This window comes from Durio zibethinus, chromosome 13 (assembly GCF_047325235.1).
Source record: "Durio zibethinus cultivar Kanyao isolate XHJ-2024 chromosome 13, ASM4732523v1, whole genome shotgun sequence".
In the NCBI taxonomy this organism is placed as follows: Eukaryota; Viridiplantae; Streptophyta; class Magnoliopsida; order Malvales; family Malvaceae; genus Durio; species Durio zibethinus.
This window is the reverse complement of record NC_143174.1, coordinates 686,712-705,986: the sequence shown is the minus strand read 5'-3', so window position 1 is coordinate 705,986 and position 19,275 is coordinate 686,712. Positions and strand designations below refer to the sequence as shown.

At 35.4% G+C, this 19,275-nt stretch overlaps 2 protein-coding genes across 6 annotated transcripts; one reads left to right on the top strand and one right to left on the bottom strand.

Moving 5' to 3' along the window:
- Nucleotides 1–7,424: 7,424 nt before the first annotated feature.
- On the bottom strand, nt 7,425–11,491 carry LOC111303528 (cell division cycle protein 48 homolog). Of its 2 annotated transcripts, none has more exons than XM_022899860.2 (9): nt 11,403–11,491; nt 11,161–11,326; nt 10,614–10,842; nt 9,690–10,456; nt 9,219–9,440; nt 9,057–9,128; nt 8,675–8,956; nt 8,195–8,554; nt 7,425–7,858 (listed from the first exon to the last, which is right to left on the bottom strand). In XM_022899860.2, exons 1-9 carry the CDS (start codon nt 11,429–11,431, stop codon nt 7,565–7,567), a joined length of 2,421 nt encoding a protein of 806 aa, XP_022755595.1. In that variant the 5' UTR covers nt 11,432–11,491; the 3' UTR covers nt 7,425–7,564. The 2 variants fall into 2 exon arrangements, with proteins under 2 accessions (XP_022755595.1, XP_022755596.1); XM_022899861.2 differs by having other exon boundaries at nt 11,161–11,318.
- Nucleotides 11,492–13,204: 1,713 nt separating this feature from the next.
- Nucleotides 13,205–19,253, top strand: LOC111303529 (ABC transporter G family member 3-like). Of its 4 annotated transcripts, none has more exons than XM_089742530.1 (13): nt 13,205–13,291; nt 13,399–13,587; nt 14,078–14,714; nt 14,826–14,905; nt 15,543–15,829; nt 16,008–16,179; nt 16,460–16,573; nt 17,020–17,148; nt 17,515–17,706; nt 17,827–17,913; nt 18,170–18,442; nt 18,597–18,704; nt 18,900–19,253. In XM_089742530.1, exons 3-13 carry the CDS (start codon nt 14,243–14,245, stop codon nt 19,149–19,151), a joined length of 2,166 nt encoding a protein of 721 aa, XP_089598656.1. In that variant the 5' UTR covers nt 13,205–13,291; nt 13,399–13,587; nt 14,078–14,242; the 3' UTR covers nt 19,152–19,253. The 4 variants fall into 4 exon arrangements, with proteins under 4 accessions (XP_089598656.1, XP_089598658.1, XP_022755597.2 ...); XM_089742532.1 differs by lacking the exon at nt 13,399–13,587 and adding an exon at nt 18,767–18,817 and having other exon boundaries at nt 18,597–18,661; nt 18,900–19,179; XM_022899862.2 differs by lacking the exon at nt 13,399–13,587.
- The last annotated feature ends 22 nt before the right edge of the window (nt 19,254–19,275 follow it).

Sequence of the window (19,275 nt, the reverse complement as noted above, 5' to 3'; positions counted from 1 at the left end):
AATTAATAATATGGTGAAAATGCAAAGATTGCTGATTAAGAGGGGAAAGATCACATGTTCATCATTACATGTTTCTCTAGCATCGAATCAAGTGAGAGATAGCTTATAGATAGTGGTTGTATTAACCATATAACACATAACAAGGATCTATTCAGGGAACTAAGCAATGTAAACTCATCGAAGGTTCGAGTTGGTAATGGTAAGTACATAACTGTGAAAGAAAAAAAAAACAGTTGCAATTTCAACCTGTTCAAGTACAAAGTTTATTTCTGATGTGTTGTATATCCCTGAAATTTATCAAAACTTGTTAAGTGTTGGACAACTAATTGAAAAGGGTTATAAAGTTATGTTCGAATATAAAAGTTGCTTGATTAAAGATGCAATTGGCCAAGATATTTTTAAAGTAAAAATGAAAGGGAAAAGTTTTACTCTAAATCTATTGGAGGAGGAGCAAACTATTTTTTCAATCAAAGAAAATATCACTGAAGTATGGCACAAGAGGCTCAGACACTATCATTATCAAGGGTTACTTTAGATGAAATCTAAGAAGATGGTAAATGATCTTTCAGAACTTGATGATCATATTCCAAACTGCAAAGCATGTCAGTTTGGAAAGTAAAGTAGTAAACCATTTCTCAAGGCTACATAGAGAGCATCAAAGGAGTTACGATTAATTCATACTGACATTATAGGCCCACAAAGAACGCTTTCTCTGAAAGGTAGTCTTTATTATGTTGTATTCATTGATGATTTCACCTGTATGTGTTGGATCTTCTTTTTGAAGCACAAGTCAAAGGTGGCTCAAGTCTTTTAGAATTTTAAAGCCAAAGTTGAGAACGAGAGTGGTTTTAGAATTCAAACTCTTAGGTCAGACAATGGCAAGGAGTACACCTCTGAAGCATTCAATCATTTTTGTGATGAGACAGGCATCCAACATCAATTAACCACTTCATACATTCCACAACAAAATAGAGTAAGTGAAAAATAGAATAGATTCATATTGGAGATGACATGATGTATGCTACATGAAAAGAACTTGCCAAAGTAATTTTAGGCTGAAGTAGCAAACATTATTATTTTTTTGTAAAACAGGCTTCCCACAAGAGCAATGAAGGATCAAACACCCTTTGAGGCATGGTATGGTTATAAACCATCTTTGAATTTTCTTAAACTATATGGATGTTTGTGCTTTACTCATGTTCCACATATCAAGAAAGATAAATTAGATAAAAAAGCATTTTCAAGCATCTTCATTGGCTACAGCTCAGTCGCAAAAGCTTATAAAGTTTTACAGCCACAAACTAAAAAAATTATTATAAGCAGGGATGTGCACTTTATGAAAGATGAAAAGTGAAATTGAGATGATGCAAAAAAGATGGATCCAACCTCAAAAGAACCCGAGCTCAAGTTTTCTATTTTGGACACAGCAGAACAAAGCATTGGAGATAGGGAGAATGAAATGGTGGATGACAGTCCTATCAGAGGCACAAGACTATTTTTTTTATGTTTATTAAAGATGTAATATTGCTATGTGTGAACGTACAGATTATGAAGAAGCTAAGACGGATCAAAATTGGATTGCTGTAATGAAAGAAGAGTTGTTCATGATTGAAAGGAATGAAACATGAAAGTTGGTTGATCGACCCCAAAACAGAAAAGTAATTGGAGTCAAATGAATGTATAAAACCAAGCTTAATGTTGATGGCTCAATCAACAAGTATAAAGCTAGACTCGTGGTCAAAGGATATGCTCAAATACTCAATATAGACTATTCAGATACCTTTACACCAATCGCTAGACTCGACACCATCAACCTTTTACTTGTCGTTACAGTGCAAAAAAATTAAAAAATGCACCAATTAGATGTCAAGTAAGCATTCTTAAATGGTTTTCTATAAAATGAGATTTATGTAAAGCAACCAGAAGGCTATGTAAAGCAAAAAGAAGAAGACAAGGTCTATCTTCTTAAAAAGGCACTTTACATATTGAAGCAAGCTCTAAGAGCTTGGTAGATTGATGAACATTTACAGAGCTTAAAATTTGCTAAAAGCTTATCTGAATCAACATTATATGTCAACATAATAAAGCTGACATTCTTATCATCTCATTATATGTGGATGATTTGCCTATGATAGGAAACAACACAAGTATTGTGGAAAAATTTAAACAAGAGATGATGGAGTTTTTTGAGATGATAGATCTCGAATTGATGACTTTTTTCTTGGAATAGAAATCAAACAGAATGAACATGAAATCTTCATCTGTTAGAAGAAATATGCCAAGGGCATTCTTAAGAAGTTTAAACTCAAAAAATGTAAAGAAATGAGCGCATCAATAAACTCAAAAAAAAAGTTCTATAAAAAAGATGGAACAGAGAAGATTGATTAGGCATATTTTAAAAGCCTGATTGGTTGTTTGATGTATCTCACAGTAACTCAGTTTGACCTTTTGAATGCTGTAAGCATTTTGTCTTAGTTTATGCACTGTGCAAGCGAATGGCATCTTAAGACTGCAAAGAAGGTGCTTAGATATATGAAAAGCACATGTGATTTTGGCACTAAATACATAAAGAACAAAGAGTTCAAGCTGGTTAGTTTCTCAGATAGTGATTGGAGAGGTTTCATTGATGATATGAAGAGCACTTCAGGTAATTATTTCACACTTGGTTATGGTGTTTTCTCATGGAGCTCGAAAAACCAAGAAACTGTAGCTCAATCCATAGCTGAAGTAGAGTTTATTGTTGCAACAGCTGCTATTAATCAAGCTTTGTGGCTAAAGAAGATTTTAATCAATCTTAACTTGAAGCAGGAGAAAAGTATAGAGATTCTTGTTGACAATCAAGCTACGATTGCTATCTCTCAAAATCCTGTGTTTTATGAAAAAACTAAGCATTTCAATATTAAATTATTCTTTTTAAGATAAGTATAGAAAAATGGAGCTATTATTCTTGTCTATTGCAAAACTGAAGATCAGGTTGCAAATGTTTTCACCAAGCCATTGCTGGTTAGTAAGTTTGAATTTTTTAGGACAAAACTTGATGTTTGTAGCTCCTAAAACGAAGATAAGTGTTAAAAGATGTGTTTAGGATTGTTGATATGGATTCATAAATGTTGCTTAGTTGAATCTTTAAAATTATTCCTGTTTTTTTATGTTGGTTATTTTTTATTATTCATGTGTGTGGTCATAACATAATCTTAAGATTATGATTTTAATGGGTTGTTATTAATTAAGCTTTAAATTGTAATATTTTTTATGCTAAGATATTGTGAAAATTGTTTTTGCTTTAAAATAACAACACATGTATTTTTCTTACTTCTAAATGATGTTGTTGAACCTTTACTCTATGTAATTTGGGTTCAGAATATCAGTTCTTGACTTTAAAGATGAACTATAAAATCTCATTCCATGAGAATGATTCTTGATTCTGTTTTTAATGGGGAATCTCAAGAATATAGATTCAAGCCTAGTGTCTTTATGGAAAAGAGATATTTGTGATAATATCTTTAGTATTTTTAGCTGAATTATTGGTTGATTCATGAAGATTAATGAATAGTACTAAATATAGGTATCACATTTCAAGTGAGCTAAGAACAGTCCAGAAATGGCATTTTTAGATTGGGCGTAGAGCTGAATGTTATATTTAATATAAAGGGAATCCTCAATTATTTCCCGAGATTCAGGAGAAGTTGACTTAGCCTTGCCAACAAAAGATAGAACCAAAGAAATAAATAAATTAAATAAAAAAATAATAAAAAAGCCTATTTCTTTAAAAAGAAAAAGGCCTATGGCTTTTGGGCTTACACCATTCATATTGGGTTAGAAGAATGATGTTTAGTTTTCTCTATCTCCAGACTCCAGAGAGTTTCTTGGGTCTAAGCTTCATTTAACTACACAATTTTACCTGGGTCTGGAAGCTCGTTGGATAGCCTCATATCTAACTTTTTCTGCACAGATGTCTATGATTAATGCTGGGCTAGATCGTCTAGATCTAACATCTCAGCGTGGTCAAGGTAAAGGTTTGGTGATAAGCCCATAATTCTGGGCTCAGCGAAGTCTAGGTAAACCGTAAATGTTTTTTCAAAGGATTTGTTTTTTAGAGTTTCAAAAGAAAAAGGTTGGTTGATAATCATCAGCAATCACTGAGATAACGGAGGCTGATGATGTTATTGCTCAGCAGATTTTTGTATAGTTCCTCCTTCCAAGGTAATCAGGACCAAAGGGGACCACTAAACATAGAAAGATTGCCAAGCAATGCTTGGGAGAAATGGTGCAAGGAAGGCGCCCTTTGTTTTTCTTTGGAGAATCAATTAATGAAGGTGTAGTTTGCCAATCCCGGGGATCGTATGGTCTACCACGTTACAGATTTTGTTTTTCATGATTTTGACCTATCGCCATTTATCCTCAACTTGGGCTCCTAGGTCTACGTCATCGGTGGCTGCCCCCCTAACAGGGCTGGTTATTCCTGAGATGAGATGTTTACTTTTGTGAGGTGGCTCAGGCTCAGCCCCAGTTGGCTGATGGTTTTCTCTCTTTCGGCTAATATCTATGTGCTTTCCGTAGAGTATGCAGTTTGTCAACCTTTTGAGGTCCTCAAACCATCCAATAGTAGAACTGTCATTGAAACAATAATCTCCAACTAACATAAACTCTAGTGTCCCCCCATTGTTATGGTTCCCTTCACCAGCCACAACTATCGTCAGCGTGAAAAAAACCAAGGGCAAGCAACTATCCTTAGCCTTACTTCAAGTAATTGCACCATTAAATCACAAACCTTTCTTCATAAAGATTACAGTGAATGACCAATGGAGTTTTCATTGAAAGAATACAAGAAACCCACCTACATCTGGCCCTTACAAATTCATATATTCAGATAAAACAACCACCCAGCAAAGACCCAGGCCTACTATTTAATAGGTAATTGTCTTTACAGGGAATTTCATTGTTTCAAAATTTAAGAGTATCTACAACACCCAGAACTACTGCCTGTTAGTTTCATAAAGCTTGAGTGGTAATGTACATGATAAATAGAGATAAAAGACAAAAAAAAAAAAAAGAAGAGAATTTCGAACAATTAATCATCTAGACATCAACCTGCTGACATTCTTGAGTGTTGAGTCTATCAAATTTGCTAGCTGTCTGATTAAGGTTCTTGTTTTCGGTTTCAGTGACAGGTTCTATGCAATAATATATAGCAATAACTACCAAGTTTTTACTGCATAAATAGTTTTTATTTTCCTACCAGTTCTAATCTTGATGAACATTTAAAAGGCCAAAAATTCTGGAAGGCTATTCAATATATATTGACACGAAGCATACAGATGCATAGCTAAACCTGAAACTAGTCTCCAATTTGCGCCGTGGAAAATTACAGGACTGGTTGTGAATTACTACACAAAGTTAATGCATCTAAATAAATGTCAACACCTCCAGACATAAATGGTTTAAAATTTGGAATTAAGACCTCTTCTCTACTTCCTATCAGCAGTGCACCATCTCACACCTACTGCTGAACAACTTGATCAATACTTATTTTGCTAGGAACCTTGCCATCATTTACCCAGTTTTGCAGCCAAATTATCGGATTCTTAAATATTTCTCTGTGTCAATAGGCAAATTATATGAAAAAGGAAAAAAAGAGAATTAATTTCATGAAATAGAAGGCAACAGGTGAGATTATGATCTTCAGAGCTTTGAAGTATAATCTCAACTTGGGTTCACCTATCAACTACATTTGACAAGTGGCATAAATATTCTCTTGTAAGATGACTTGAGAAAGTAACACAAACTTTAAGCTCAACTACACTGCCTCTCTCAGCTTTGTTAATGCAGCCCTCAATAAGAAAATCTCAGACTTAGGAACCAAGTTTTTAATGTTTTTAATATTTCAATTACTATCAGAAATTTGGGTGAAGCTTATTTGATGTTTCAGTTCTGGTGAGTTCTATTCGTTTGCAAATTTGAGTAAATTGCTTATCTTATATATTAATGAGCCGGGGATGAAGGGATGGGATTGATAAATGCACTGAAAAATATTACACAATTGGTATTAATGGATCGAATGGTATTTAATAATGACATTTAACAACATGAAAAAGCAACAATCAATATCAGAAGTTGGGAAGAACCGAGGAAACTTGACTTATCTCTGCTACCTATAATAAACAAAACCGACAAAACCATTGTCTATTTCTGAAATATTATTATTACTATTTCTTAAATGAAAGCTTGCTTATGGGGGGGATACTAGTACTAGTAATTGTGTAGTGCATCTTAATGCAATGAGAGCCTATAGAGTCGAAATGCCTAGATTTGGGCAGTTAAAGCAACAGATTTTGGTTCGATTTTTGTATTAAAAGAATCTCATGAGCATCTCAATAACTTCCACAGTGAAAAAGAATAAAAAGAAAGGGCACCCACCTCACCAACTCAATATCACCTCACTCTTCAAATGAATCTAATGCAACGCTTTAGCAAGGACTTGTATCTTGTTTATTTTCAGCTACACACAAGCCTATTTAAGACCCCCTTTGGCACTTTCCTTTGCCATCCCCTTTAAAAGCCTCTCCAGTCTCCCATAATAAAACCACTGTCCACTCAAAAGGAAACCAAATTAACCGTTACGCAAAAAAAAAAGAGTTGAAACAGTATTCCCTCCCTCCAAAATGTCTTCCACAGTGTTTTGCATCATTTTCATCTATCTCGTCTTTCTGTTTTCTTCTTCTTCGGATGTTGCTATGGCCGGTCGCGACATCCCATCTAGTGTTCCTAGCACAATGAGGCCTGCATCCGTGGATTATGTGAAGATGAATCCTCAAGTACAGAATCATAAGCACGAGGTTTTCAATGAGAAGGAAATTAAGGGTTGCATGCCAAAAGCGTCTAAAATTTCATCAGCTCCAAGCCGCAATGTTAACTATCAAGCTGTTGGTTCTTCTTGTGCTACTAAACCACATTCTGGAAAACCTTGAGGTTGAGGATGCCAGTTTTTGCCGGATTTCAGAGAAACATGTGAGATGATCATGTATGCTTAAGAAGCGAAGGACTATTTTTTTTTCTTTTTTTTGAGGGGCATAAGGTTATGTCCTAGACCTTAGATGCATGTTAGCCATCATGTTTTGGATTGTATTACTTTATTCTTAAGTATTCTTTGGAATGAGCTTTTATGTTCAAGGAGGCAGTATTCTTCTGATTAACATTTACCAAAATTGTCACACTAAACCTGAGGTTTCAAAGAAGCTTATGCAGGAGACACGACCAACGGCCAATTGGAAAGAACCCCACGTGTATTTTCACAGCAAGAGCTTCCTAGCTACTACAATTTTCCACACAAATAAAATTTAATAGCTATTTGCCACTTGACAAATACTTAGAAATTAACTCAAACATATAAGCACTTTTTTCTTGAAAAGGGGTAGCTCCAAGTCTCAAACAATGTATAATATTATACCATTGATACCCAACGAGATCATAGAGTAGAGGCTTTTTTAGGTTCAAAGTTATCGTCCACCAAAAGAAAAAAAAAATTTCGGCATTAGCGTTCTAAATCCAAAATAAATGAGTTAACCTAACTATACAAATCATCTTCGTCAGCTGCTGCAGCGGCAGAAGTTGAAAATGGGTCAGATCCAGAGGCCGTGGTTTCAGTCTGTGAAAACCTAAATTCACTTCCCAAGCCCCTAGACTGCTGCAAGGTCTGAGCAAATGACTGGTATTTGCGAATATCAGCATCACTAACACTCCTTCTAGCAAACTTCATGGACTCCTCAAAATGTGCAGCCTTAATCTCTGCAATTTCTTCCTCGACATCCTCATCCATTGCCTCAGGATTCTCTCTTCTTCTTCTTTCCCTCTCTATGTCCTGCAAATATTTCCAATTTAATCATGATTAGTTCTGAAGTTAACAAAACAAGAGATATCAATATTTAATCTTTCCGGCGAGCAAACCACTCGACACACAACAGGTCACTGGTGAGAACAAATTGAAGATATCATTAACCAACCCACAAAGCAGACAATCATGTGAAAAATAAGAAAACAGTAGCATCTTAAAAACAGATGATATATATCAGGAAAGTACTAAAGAGCCAGTTATGAGCACCTTAATCATACATTTTAAAACATGCAAAATAAAATACAGTTTAACTTTCTAAAACCATTTATAAAGTACTTGATATTACAGGCAGTAGAAGCATACCTTTTCAATGTTCTCTCTGATGGCATACTTGCAAGCTCGCTGGCAAATCTCAGTAATATCAGCCCCACTAAAACCTTGGGTATACCTAGCCAATGCCCTCAAATCAACATCTTTAGAGATGGGTGATTTTCTCAAACAGGCCTTGAAGATCTGATAACGGGATTCTTCATCTGGAAGAGGTATATAAATTAACTGATCAAGCCGGCCAGGCCGCAAAAGTGCTGGGTCAATAATATCAGGTCTGTTGGTGGCCCCAATGATAAAAACAGTCTTTTTAGCTGACATGCCATCCATTTCAGTTAGAAGTTGGTTTAGAACCCTATCAGCAGCACCACCTGCATCCCCAACACTACTTCCTCTCTGCAACAATTACATAATGTCATCAAATGAGTAAAAATAACTATTTAGTATTCACATTTTAATAGAAGACCAACATAAAAATGTATTTAGATTTAAACATTGATGGAGCAAAAATAAAACCTGTGTAGCGATGGAATCAAGCTCATCAAAGAAAAGGACACAAGGTGCAGACTGCCGAGCCTTGTCAAATATCTCTCTAACGTTGGCTTCACTCTCACCAAACCACATGGTGAGCAATTCAGGGCCTTTGACACTGATAAAGTTTGCTTGGCACTCATTGGCAATAGCCTTAGCAAGGAGAGTTTTGCCACATCCAGGAGGACCATAGAAGAGGACCCCCTTTGAAGGTGACATGCCAAATTTCTCAAACTTCTCTGGGTGCTCCACAGGATATTGCACAGTCTGCACAACCAAACAGAAACAAAAAAACAGAAGTTTTAGCAACAAACTTGTGAATAAATTAAAAGAGTCAAGGCTATACTAATCAAGTAATGACAATCACCTCTTGAAGTTCTCGCTTAACATTCTCAAGGCCTCCAATATCCTCCCAGCTGACATTAGGCACCTCAACCACCTGGATGACCAAAAAAAGAATTGATCCTGATTAGAAACTTATAATCTACAACCATCATGATGAAAGTTCAACAGGAATTAGATCACTTACTGTTTCACGCAAAGCAGAGGGATTGCTAGTTCCAAGGGCCGTCTGGAAGTGCTCGTTTGTAACTGCCATTGAATTAAGTATCTCAGCATCAATAGAATCATCCTCCAAGTCAATGACATCCATCTTCTCTCTGATGCACTGCAATGCAGCTTCAGTGCATAAAGCAGCAAGGTCAGCACCAACATAACCATGAGTGTCTTTTGCAATCCTTTCAAGATCAACCTGAAAAGAGAGAGAAAAGTTAACCAACAGTAAAGACAAAAGAGATCAAGACATGGAGAAATTCTGGCAAAAACATAAGCTAATTTAAGGGCCAACATCTAAACAATATCAGGGCAATCATTAAAGATAAAGGCTTAAGTAGTTAAATCCAGATCTGTGCGACCATCCAAAATAATCATGATCAAATAATTTTATTTGCCAGATATAGAACTACTAAATATAAATAAGTAATGCAGATTTCAAACTAACATCATCAGAAAGCTTCATGTTCTTGGTATGGATGCGAAGGACCTCAAGACGACCAACTTCATCTGGAACACCTATGTCTATCTCCCTATCAAACCTGCCAAATCTTCTCAAAGCAGGATCAATGCTATTTGGACGATTAGTAGCCCCAATAACAATTACATGGGCCCTTGATTTCAGTCCATCCATGAGAGTCAAAAGCTGTGAAACGATCCTTCTCTCAACTTCACCATGAGTCTTCTCACGCTTAGGAGCTATTGAATCGATCTCATCAATAAAGATGATAGATGGAGCATTCTTCTCAGCTTCTTCAAAAGCCTTCCTAAGGTTGCTTTCACTCTCTCCAGCCAATTTTGACATAATCTCTGGTCCATTAATACAGAAGAAGAAAGCTCCAGTTTCATTAGCAACAGCTCTGGCTATTAATGTCTTACCAGAACCAGGTGGTCCATAAAGTAGAATTCCTTTGGGTGGTTTAACACCAATTGATTTGAAGAGTTGAGGATGCCTTAGTGGCAATTCCACCAACTCACGAATCTGAGCCATCTGCTTCCTAACACCACCTACATCATCATAACCAACTTCATCCAACCTATCCTCATCTTCCCTTCTAACAGGTTCCCCCTCACAGAAAATTTCTGTGTCTGGGGCAACTACACAATACTCTGCTGGGTCAGTCTCAATGACCTTGAACTCTACACTCCTCATCCCTCCTCGAACAAGGAATAGATCTCCTTTTCTCACGGGACGATAAGCCTCCAAGAAATAAGCTGCAAACAACAACAAAATCTAAAACACAACCCAATAACACCAAAACAAAGAACAATACAGCAAAAACGAAAGATAAACCAAGAAATTAGTACTATATGCATGGTCAGCAAAAGCTAGCCAACAAGTATATTTACAGGAGATAGACTGAAAACTTACGCTTCAAGTAAACATCAAACAGATTCCCAGTAACACCTTCAATGGTATCGTCTATGGGAAGAATGTGAACACGTAACCCATACTTCACATCAGGGCATTGGTGCACAGACACAACATCTCCAAGTCGGATCCTCAAATTTGACCGAACAACTTTGTTCATTCTAATCTTAGGCGCCTCGCATGTCTCATCAGCAAGTGCAATGCAGATTGTATCCTTTCGCTTCTTTCCCTATACCAACCAAAACCTCAAATAAGAACAACGCCACTGAAAACTTGAAACAGGGGGCAACCCTAAAACTTCAAATTCCAGCTTTTTAATTAACACCAATTTTCATCTAATCCTGAAATTAAGCCTCTTATAATCGTTAAATCTAACTCTTATCATGAGAATTTAGGTTCAAAAGCTACAAAACACAGTCTTGAAGCCCCAGAATTAATTAAAAAAATAAACGAACCCTAACCAAGCCCTAAAAGAAATCTCCAAAACCTAACCCTAAAAGAAAAAAAATCAAGGGTTTTTCACTCATTGATTGATTTATTTATTCACCTTTATGAGAATAGTGTCTCCCCGGAAGAGTTGCAACTTCTCCATAGTGTCGGGGTGCAAAGCAACGACGGAGTTGTCATCGTTGACCGCCTCGTCAACGACCAACCGATTCGGCGACTTTTTCCGTTCCAAAATCGCTGTCGAGTAGTCTTTCTTCCCTGATTTCCTAAACGAAATAAGCAAATTTTAAGATTAAACCGAACAAAATTGAAGATCAAGAATCGTAGGAAAAAATTACTCACGAGTCCGACGATTCAGCTGGGTGACTCATGATTCGTAAAGCGAGACCGAGAGAGCACAAGAGGAATAGTAAAAAAGATTAATTAAAAATGATTAAGGGAAAAAGCCTTCAATGGATATTTATAGTTTTTTTTTTAATCTTGTTCGACAAGAAAATTGATTTTTTAAATTTGGGATTTACAGTTTAAATTGAAGTTGGAGTCCTTTTATTTATTTTTCTCGGATATTATAATTGTCCATAAATATTCTTTGCAATTTTAAAATTTTTAAATTTCTTGTAAGAAAAATTAATTTTTTTTCAATTTGAGCTCTGGGTTATGGCCTACTTTGGGCCTAAGAAGCACCCAAAGGCCCATATAAGTCAGTGTTCTTAGTCCCAATTAAAATTCTGAAAACTTTGAAGCCCATTTTAAAGCCCAAACTATAAATTGAAAAGAAAATTTTAGGCATTTTATTTTATTTTTTTTAATTTGAAAAATTGGATACCCATCGATTTTCATCATGGGAAAAAAGGTGTCCGCAATGAATACTGCATTTTATTTTGCTTCAACTAAAAGTAATTCAATTTTTTCTTTTTCTTTTCTTTAATTTAAAGCAACTTGCATTATTATAATCTACTGTATATTATAATTAAAAATAATTATTTTTTCCCTTTTTCCCGCCATGTATTAATTGGTACATCTCTTATTTACATTTTTAGTCTTCTCAATTATCTCATTTAATTTATAAAAAATAAAAATATCATGATTAATATTATGATATTTTCACCTTAACTTATAGTTATATCATGATATTTTTTTCTTAAATATAATCTTAATTGATGCCACTAAATATTTTTGACATATCATATATCATGCACATGTACCATATTTTAGAGATAGAAAAAAAGATTATTTTTGATTAAATTTCAATTTAAAACATATTAAATATTATCTTTTAAGAATAATTACATAAATTAATTAGATTATCGGTTCAATTATTTTTAATTATTAATAAAATATCAATATATTATTTGCATTATCTTTCATTTCGTCAAAAAAAAAAGGTGATTTTTTTTATAGTAATATTTTTTACAAATAAATATAGATATTAGAAGTTGAAAGACAAATATTTTTTTATTCTTGTCTGAGTGATTTAAAAAGTTAAAAAGATATATAAGTTAAGAGTTGGAATTCATCATTTATTTTTTATTTTGAAAGATAAATAGGGGATAAGAAAAAATAATTAGTTAAAATAAATGTTATTATTGACCTTTGTCAAATCCGAAATTAAGCTCAAATCATGTCCGTAGAGATTGCATGGACATTTTCTCCAACATGTCTTTAAAGAGCATTATGGGTTAAAAAAAGAAAAAGGGGTTTCAAATGTTTCATTTATCATATGTGACCCACATGTTTTATTTTTCATTTTTTAATATATTCGCTATATTAAATCATGCTAAAGTAACGAAGATGAGCGCTATTGAAGCGGTGGGTTGGCAAAACTAAGGTCATCACATTCTTCCTCGTAATAAATTAAAAGCAACCCTTACAAAACAGAAAGATCGAAGGCAAAAAAAAAAAAAAAAACAAAAAACAAAAACAAAAGCAAAAAAAAGAAGAAAGATCGAAGAGAGTTCAGAGTGACAGAGAGATGCCAAGCATTGAAGCAAAGCAAGCCAATGTCATGGTATAAAAAAGAGACCCGGCAAAAGTGGGTCAAGTTATCCAAGAACTCAGTTTTTAGATTTTTGTTTAGTAGTAGGAGGCTAGGAGTATTAAAGACTAGGAGTATTAAAAACCAAGGCCTTCTGGTTGTTTCAGCCACCCACTAACTTCACTCTTTTCACATCTAAGTCTACACACTCTCTCTCTATCTCTCTCTTTGAGGTTCTTTCATTTACTCAGATCAGGTTTGTCTCTTCCTCACACTTCTCCTTAGCTTTTGATTCTCCTTCTTCTTATTTTTTTAGTTTAGTTTGTTTGACATGGGATCTTAGCTTATTTTGTCTGGTGTTAGGTACCTGAAATACTAAGAAAAGACCAAAAAAAACCAACTTGAAGGTTTTGGGTTGTTCTTTTTTGTTATATGTAACTCAGCAACAGCTTTTTTGAGCTGAACAAAGTACTGGGTTGGCTCATTATCAGTTCTTCGCACGAAGAAATGATGGTTTCTATTCAAAGTTTTGATTTTTGTAAAGCAGGCAGGGTATGGGTTTCTTTTAGTTACTACCAAGTTCAGTTTTCTTTTGAAGTTTTCATTTTTGGAGTATTTAATATTTTCCTACATTATTGTAGACAGGTAATAAAATGGACTCTGGGTAGTTTGAGTTGTATCAAGTAAACAGAAACAATGTGGTCAGGGGGAAGGTCAAATGGATTAGTATTTTGCTCTGTTATGGTGGCAAATAGATTACATTGATGTGGATTTGTTATGTGTAATTTTTAGATGTGCTTTTTTTTTTTTTTGTGCTCCATTGATTCTGTTACATTTCGTTTATTATCTCCATGAAAGTTTAGCTTCTGAGTTTGTTTGAAAGGGTGGGCAATCTTTTGTTTAATTAACTCCTTAATGATGAATAGAGGCTGAGGTTTTTAAGTTTAAATACCTAATGTTAGACTTTAAGCTCTTGTGATTTCCTACAGTCCCTTAGTATGAATTTCAGAATCATTGCTTAATATTAATTTTCATTTAACAGGTGACATGGTGGTTTATTTGGGGGTGGTGAAAGCATTGAAAGTGTAGATGGTACAATTATGTGTGCAGCTATAAATTAGTCTGATCCTGGGGTACTAGGAAGTTTCCCAATTCATTTGCAAGTGCAGTTTCTAAAATCTGAACAATTTGGAATCAGGAGTGATAAATGGAAGAAATACAGTCCCAATCAGACAACTATAGGTCTTCGTCCTCTTCAGCCAGTAGTCCTGCGTGTAGGGTGCCCTCAAGTAACTTTTTCTATTTGCGGAAACCTGGTACTCTCGGACAACCTATCTCGTTTGAGGATTCACCTGAGTGGGAGGATACGGATGTTGTTGTCAGGGTGGAGGAAGGAGGAGACACTATCAATGCTGCAACCACGCCAGTCTCCCCATCTCTCTCTAAGCTCAATAGTGGGTCCTTGCCATCACCACCGCTGCCAGAGGGTGCAGCTGTTGCAAGAAAAATTACTGGTGCATCAGTTGTATGGAAAGATTTGACTGTTACTATAAAGGGGAAAAGGAAATATTCTGATAAAGTTGTGAAGAGTTCAAATGGTTATGCATTACCTGGCACGATGACAGTGATCATGGGTCCTGCAAAATCTGGGAAGTCCACACTTCTGAGGGCTATTGCAGGTGTTTAGCATGATCCTTATGTTGACTACCTATTGAATGACGAGTTTTTATGCTTTCCCTTGTTTCGTTTCAGATTTTTAAGACTAAAATCCCGTTTCATCTTGAATTTAGGAAGATTATGTCCTTCGGCTAAGATGTATGGTGAAGTATTCGTGAATGGGGTGAAAACGCGCATGCCTTATGGTTCATATGTGAGTTTTAGTTACATTTTCTCAAAGGGTGAAATTTTTAGATGTTACTTTTGATTCTTTCTATTGTTCTTATGTTGACAGGGTGATTCTTCATGGTAAAAGTGACTACATTTTATGTTCTTTTTGCGCGAATTCATATCCATTCTGTTTTTTGCATCTTCTCAAGTATAACTTTTTGAATTTGGCATTTTGCAATTCCAATTCATCCAACTAACCTTATAGAAGTTGAAATATACTTGAAATCGTTAACACGAGTCTCAGACCAGTAAAATCTCTGATGAGTAATCATCTTATGTAATACTTAGATCCTTGTTTCTTTGACTTGTCTCATTATGCGGATCCTCTTAGTCAATTAATCCTTTAATACTCTTCTCGCTTAGGTTTCCAATTTAGCAACCATCATGAGTTGGGATTCTATGAACTCCCTTTTTCTGAACTGATATTTGATTTTTGTTTCTTATACCTTTCCTAAATCCCTCTTATTTTTGTCGAAACCAATCCAGTTTTTCTTATTGTGAAAGTGCTAGTTTTAAATCTGTGCCTTTTCAAAATTAATTCTATTTTAGTTGAACAGAAATTGCAAGGAAGCATTCAGTTTCAAGGTTGGTTTTTTGACTTTGAAACATCCAATCTGCAGGGATTTCTTGACAGGGAAACCAACCTAATTGGTTCTCTCACAGTCCGGGAGTATCTATACTTCTCAGCTTTGCTCCAACTTCCTGGTTTTTTCTGTCAGAAAAAGAGTGTGGTAGAGGAAGCCATCCATGCCATGTCCTTGGGTGACTATGCAAACAAACTGATTGGAGGTCACTGCTGTATGAAAGGACTTCCTAGTGGTGAAAGAAGGCGTGTTAGCATTGCTCGGGAACTTGTGATGAGGCCACGTATCTTATTTATAGATGAGCCTCTTTATTATCTTGATAGGTGGGTTATTCATTTATTTATTTTCCTTAATTTAATGCTTAAAAGTGTTTTTTTTCTTGTTCCTTGTCTCCTGCATGTTCTACATTGCTGACCGTATGATTGGTGTGACATCTACTTTCCAGACAATCAATATGATTTATGATTTTATAACTAAATTTTATTATTTTATTTTATTCAGTGTCTCTGCCCTTTTGATGATGGTAACACTGAAGAAGCTTGCAAGCACAGGATGCACTCTCATTTTCACCATTTACCAGAGCAGTACAGAAGTGTTTGGTCTCTTTGATCGTATCTGTCTGCTTTCAAATGGAAACACCCTGTTTTTTGGTGAAACATTAGCTTGCTTGCAGGTAAGTGATAATATGAATATAATTATTTTTGCTACTCTTGTCTTTGTTTTGATTTTCTATTAGTAGTGATTCATCATGTAAGCATCATTTGATATGGAAGTGAAAAAAAAAAGCCCATTTAATGATTCTGTTGTATGCTTTCTTGGTCCTGTAACATGGAGCGAGGAAAAGAAGATAGAATCCATTTATAAAGATCCAAATTTCTTTTCTTTTCTTTTACCTTATGAGTACCTGTTGTGCCTTCTGCTTATTCTAATTTATTTCCCCTTTCTTGATGAAGCACTTCTCAAATGCTGGATTCCCTTGTCCAATTATGCAAAGTCCTTCTGATCACTTTCTACGTGCCATAAATACAGATTTTGACAGGATCATTGTGATGTGCAAAAATTGGCAGGTAATGAATGATTCTCATTCCGTATATTGTAGTTCAAAGCCCCAATGGTCCTTATGAGAACAAGTTAAACCTAAAATGTGAAAGAGTAATAAAATGTTTCAGTTGGATCTCAAAAGTTGTTGTATCATGTTGGCTTGATGGTAAATTAAGAGGATTAAACATGCCTCTATAGTGCATTATGTTATTTTGTCTTATAACAATAGTATGTTTGTTATTAAACTCCACAATCTAGTCCATCAATTTTGGCTACACCTTTTATGTCACTTAAATTAGAAAAAAAAAAAAGTCATTACCCATTTGTGATCCTGCCTATTGGAGGTCTTATCAATCTGAACTGTTATGTTTTATTGGCCAAAAAAAAAAAAAAAAAAGAATAATGGCTTATAGTCTTTAATGTTGCCACAATTTGCATCATTTACTTTATATGAACTGAGACATTGTGACAGGATGACAATGGGGACTTTTCATCTGTGAATATGGATACTGCTGTTGCAATTCATACTCTTGAGGCAACATATAAATCGTCGGCTGATGCTACTGCAATTGAAACTATGATACTGAGACTCACAGAGAAGGTACAAGTGTATTCTTATTTGCATTGAACCATTTATAATTCTTGGCCATTACTAACAAGATTATACAAAGCTTTAATTACATGACTGGTTCTTATATTAGCTGTTTTGTTTGGGTTGTGTCTTAGATTTGCAACTAATGGTGCACCAAAATACTTACTGTTTGATTATACATTACAAGGAATAGTTTAATATACCTCACTTGTACACTTTGAAGGTAAGAAAGAGCAAAGATCAGTGGATGATTGAGTATGGCTGGCTGACATTTGTTTACCATGTATCTTAGCTTTTCTTGCATGACTTCCTTGAGTCTTATGGTGGCTTTAAGTCAACCTTTGTAATTTTGTTCACTTTTGTTGCATTCTGCAGGAAGGTCCAGTTCTCAAAAGCAAGGGCAAGGTTAGCAATGCCACAAGAATTGCAGTATTGACTTGGAGGTCATTATTAATTATGTCAAGGGAATGGAAATACTACTGGCTTCGTCTTATTCTTTACATGCTTCTCGCACTGTGTATTGGAACAGTATTTTCAGGCTTGGGACATTCTTTATCCTCAGTTGTGGTGAGTCAAAACATCTTGGCTCTTACGTTTAGGTGAATTTGACTTAATTTGATCTAAACAATAACTGATTCGCCCCCGAAGAATGGGTGTGTTTCTAACTTTTATATTTTCTCATTGCAGACAAGAGTTGCAGCAATTTTTGTATTTGTATCATTTACTTCGCTTTTAAGCATTGCTGGAGTACCTGCACTGATGAAAGAAATCAAGGTGATCCTACTTGTCTTTGGTACCTTGTCTTTTTTGGTTTGAGTCTGATGGCCTTTGGAAGTTCTTGGCCAAGACAATAGCCTAATGGCAGCCACATCTTACCTCCTAAAAGGGGGTCTCCAATTTGAATCCCTCCATCTGCCATCTTAACCAAAAATCAGAGAAGTTTTCTGAATTTTGAGGTTTCCTCCCCCAATCTGGAAAGTTGCATGATTGGTCCCTTTCTTTAATACTGTAATTGCTTTTCTATTCACAGATATATGCCAGTGAGGAGTCAAACCAGCATTCAGGAGCTTTAATCTTTTTGTTTGGGCAACTTCTTTCCAGCATCCCGTTCCTTTTCCTCATCTCCATATCTTCAAGTCTTGTCTTCTATTTCTTAGTAGGATTGCAAGATGAATTCAGCTTGCTGATGTACTTTGTGCTGAATTTCTTCATGTGTCTCTTAGTAAATGAAGGATTGATGCTGGCTGTTATTTCTTTGTGGCAAAATATTTTCTGGAGCGTCTTAACACTTGTAACCATACAAGTGAGTTTTCGCTATATATAAGACAGTTATTTCTTGCTGTGCCTAATGCTCATTGCTTCCAATTTTTCTACATTTTTCGAATTATTTTCATTTCCAATCTTTAGCTTTTACCTAGCCTTTGCTAATCTTATGATCAAAATGTATGATTTTTCAGGTGGTAATGATGCTTGCAGCAGGCTATTTTAGAATCCGAAATGAGTTACCGAGCACTGTGTGGACGTATCCATTATCATACATTGCTTTCCACACTTATTCCATCCTGGTGTGTGCATCTTATAACATTAGTTCATGTGTTCCTTACTACAAACCACATTCATTGCTCAGGATCATGTTATTTTCTTCTTATCGAACCGTAGTTGCTCATATTCAGTCTCTGTAAGTATTAAAGAAGCCATTCTGGGCTATTTTATCTTTGCTGAAAGGATCTTTAATTTTGTTACCAATGTTTTTGCCACAGGGGCTTTTGGAGAACGAGTACCTAGGTACCAGTTTTTCCGTTGGGCAGGTGAGGACCATGTCTGGGTTTCAGGCACTCCATGGTGCTTATGATATCTCTCCTAGCAGTAATTCCAAGTGGGAGAATTTACTGGTATTGTTCCTCATGGCAGTTGGATATAGAATTCTTGTGTTTGTTTTGCTTCATTTTCGTGCAAGGAAAAATTTATCCCTGCATAGACTTTGCCAGTGTAATCGCAATTCAACGACCTGAGATGCATGCAAGTGGTACTATCAATCTTTGTCGTCCATTTACATTTGTATAATCCCTTTTCTTTTAGCTTTGCTTATCCAATCCAATGTTATCATTCATAAATTAGCCTGTGAATGTCATCTGG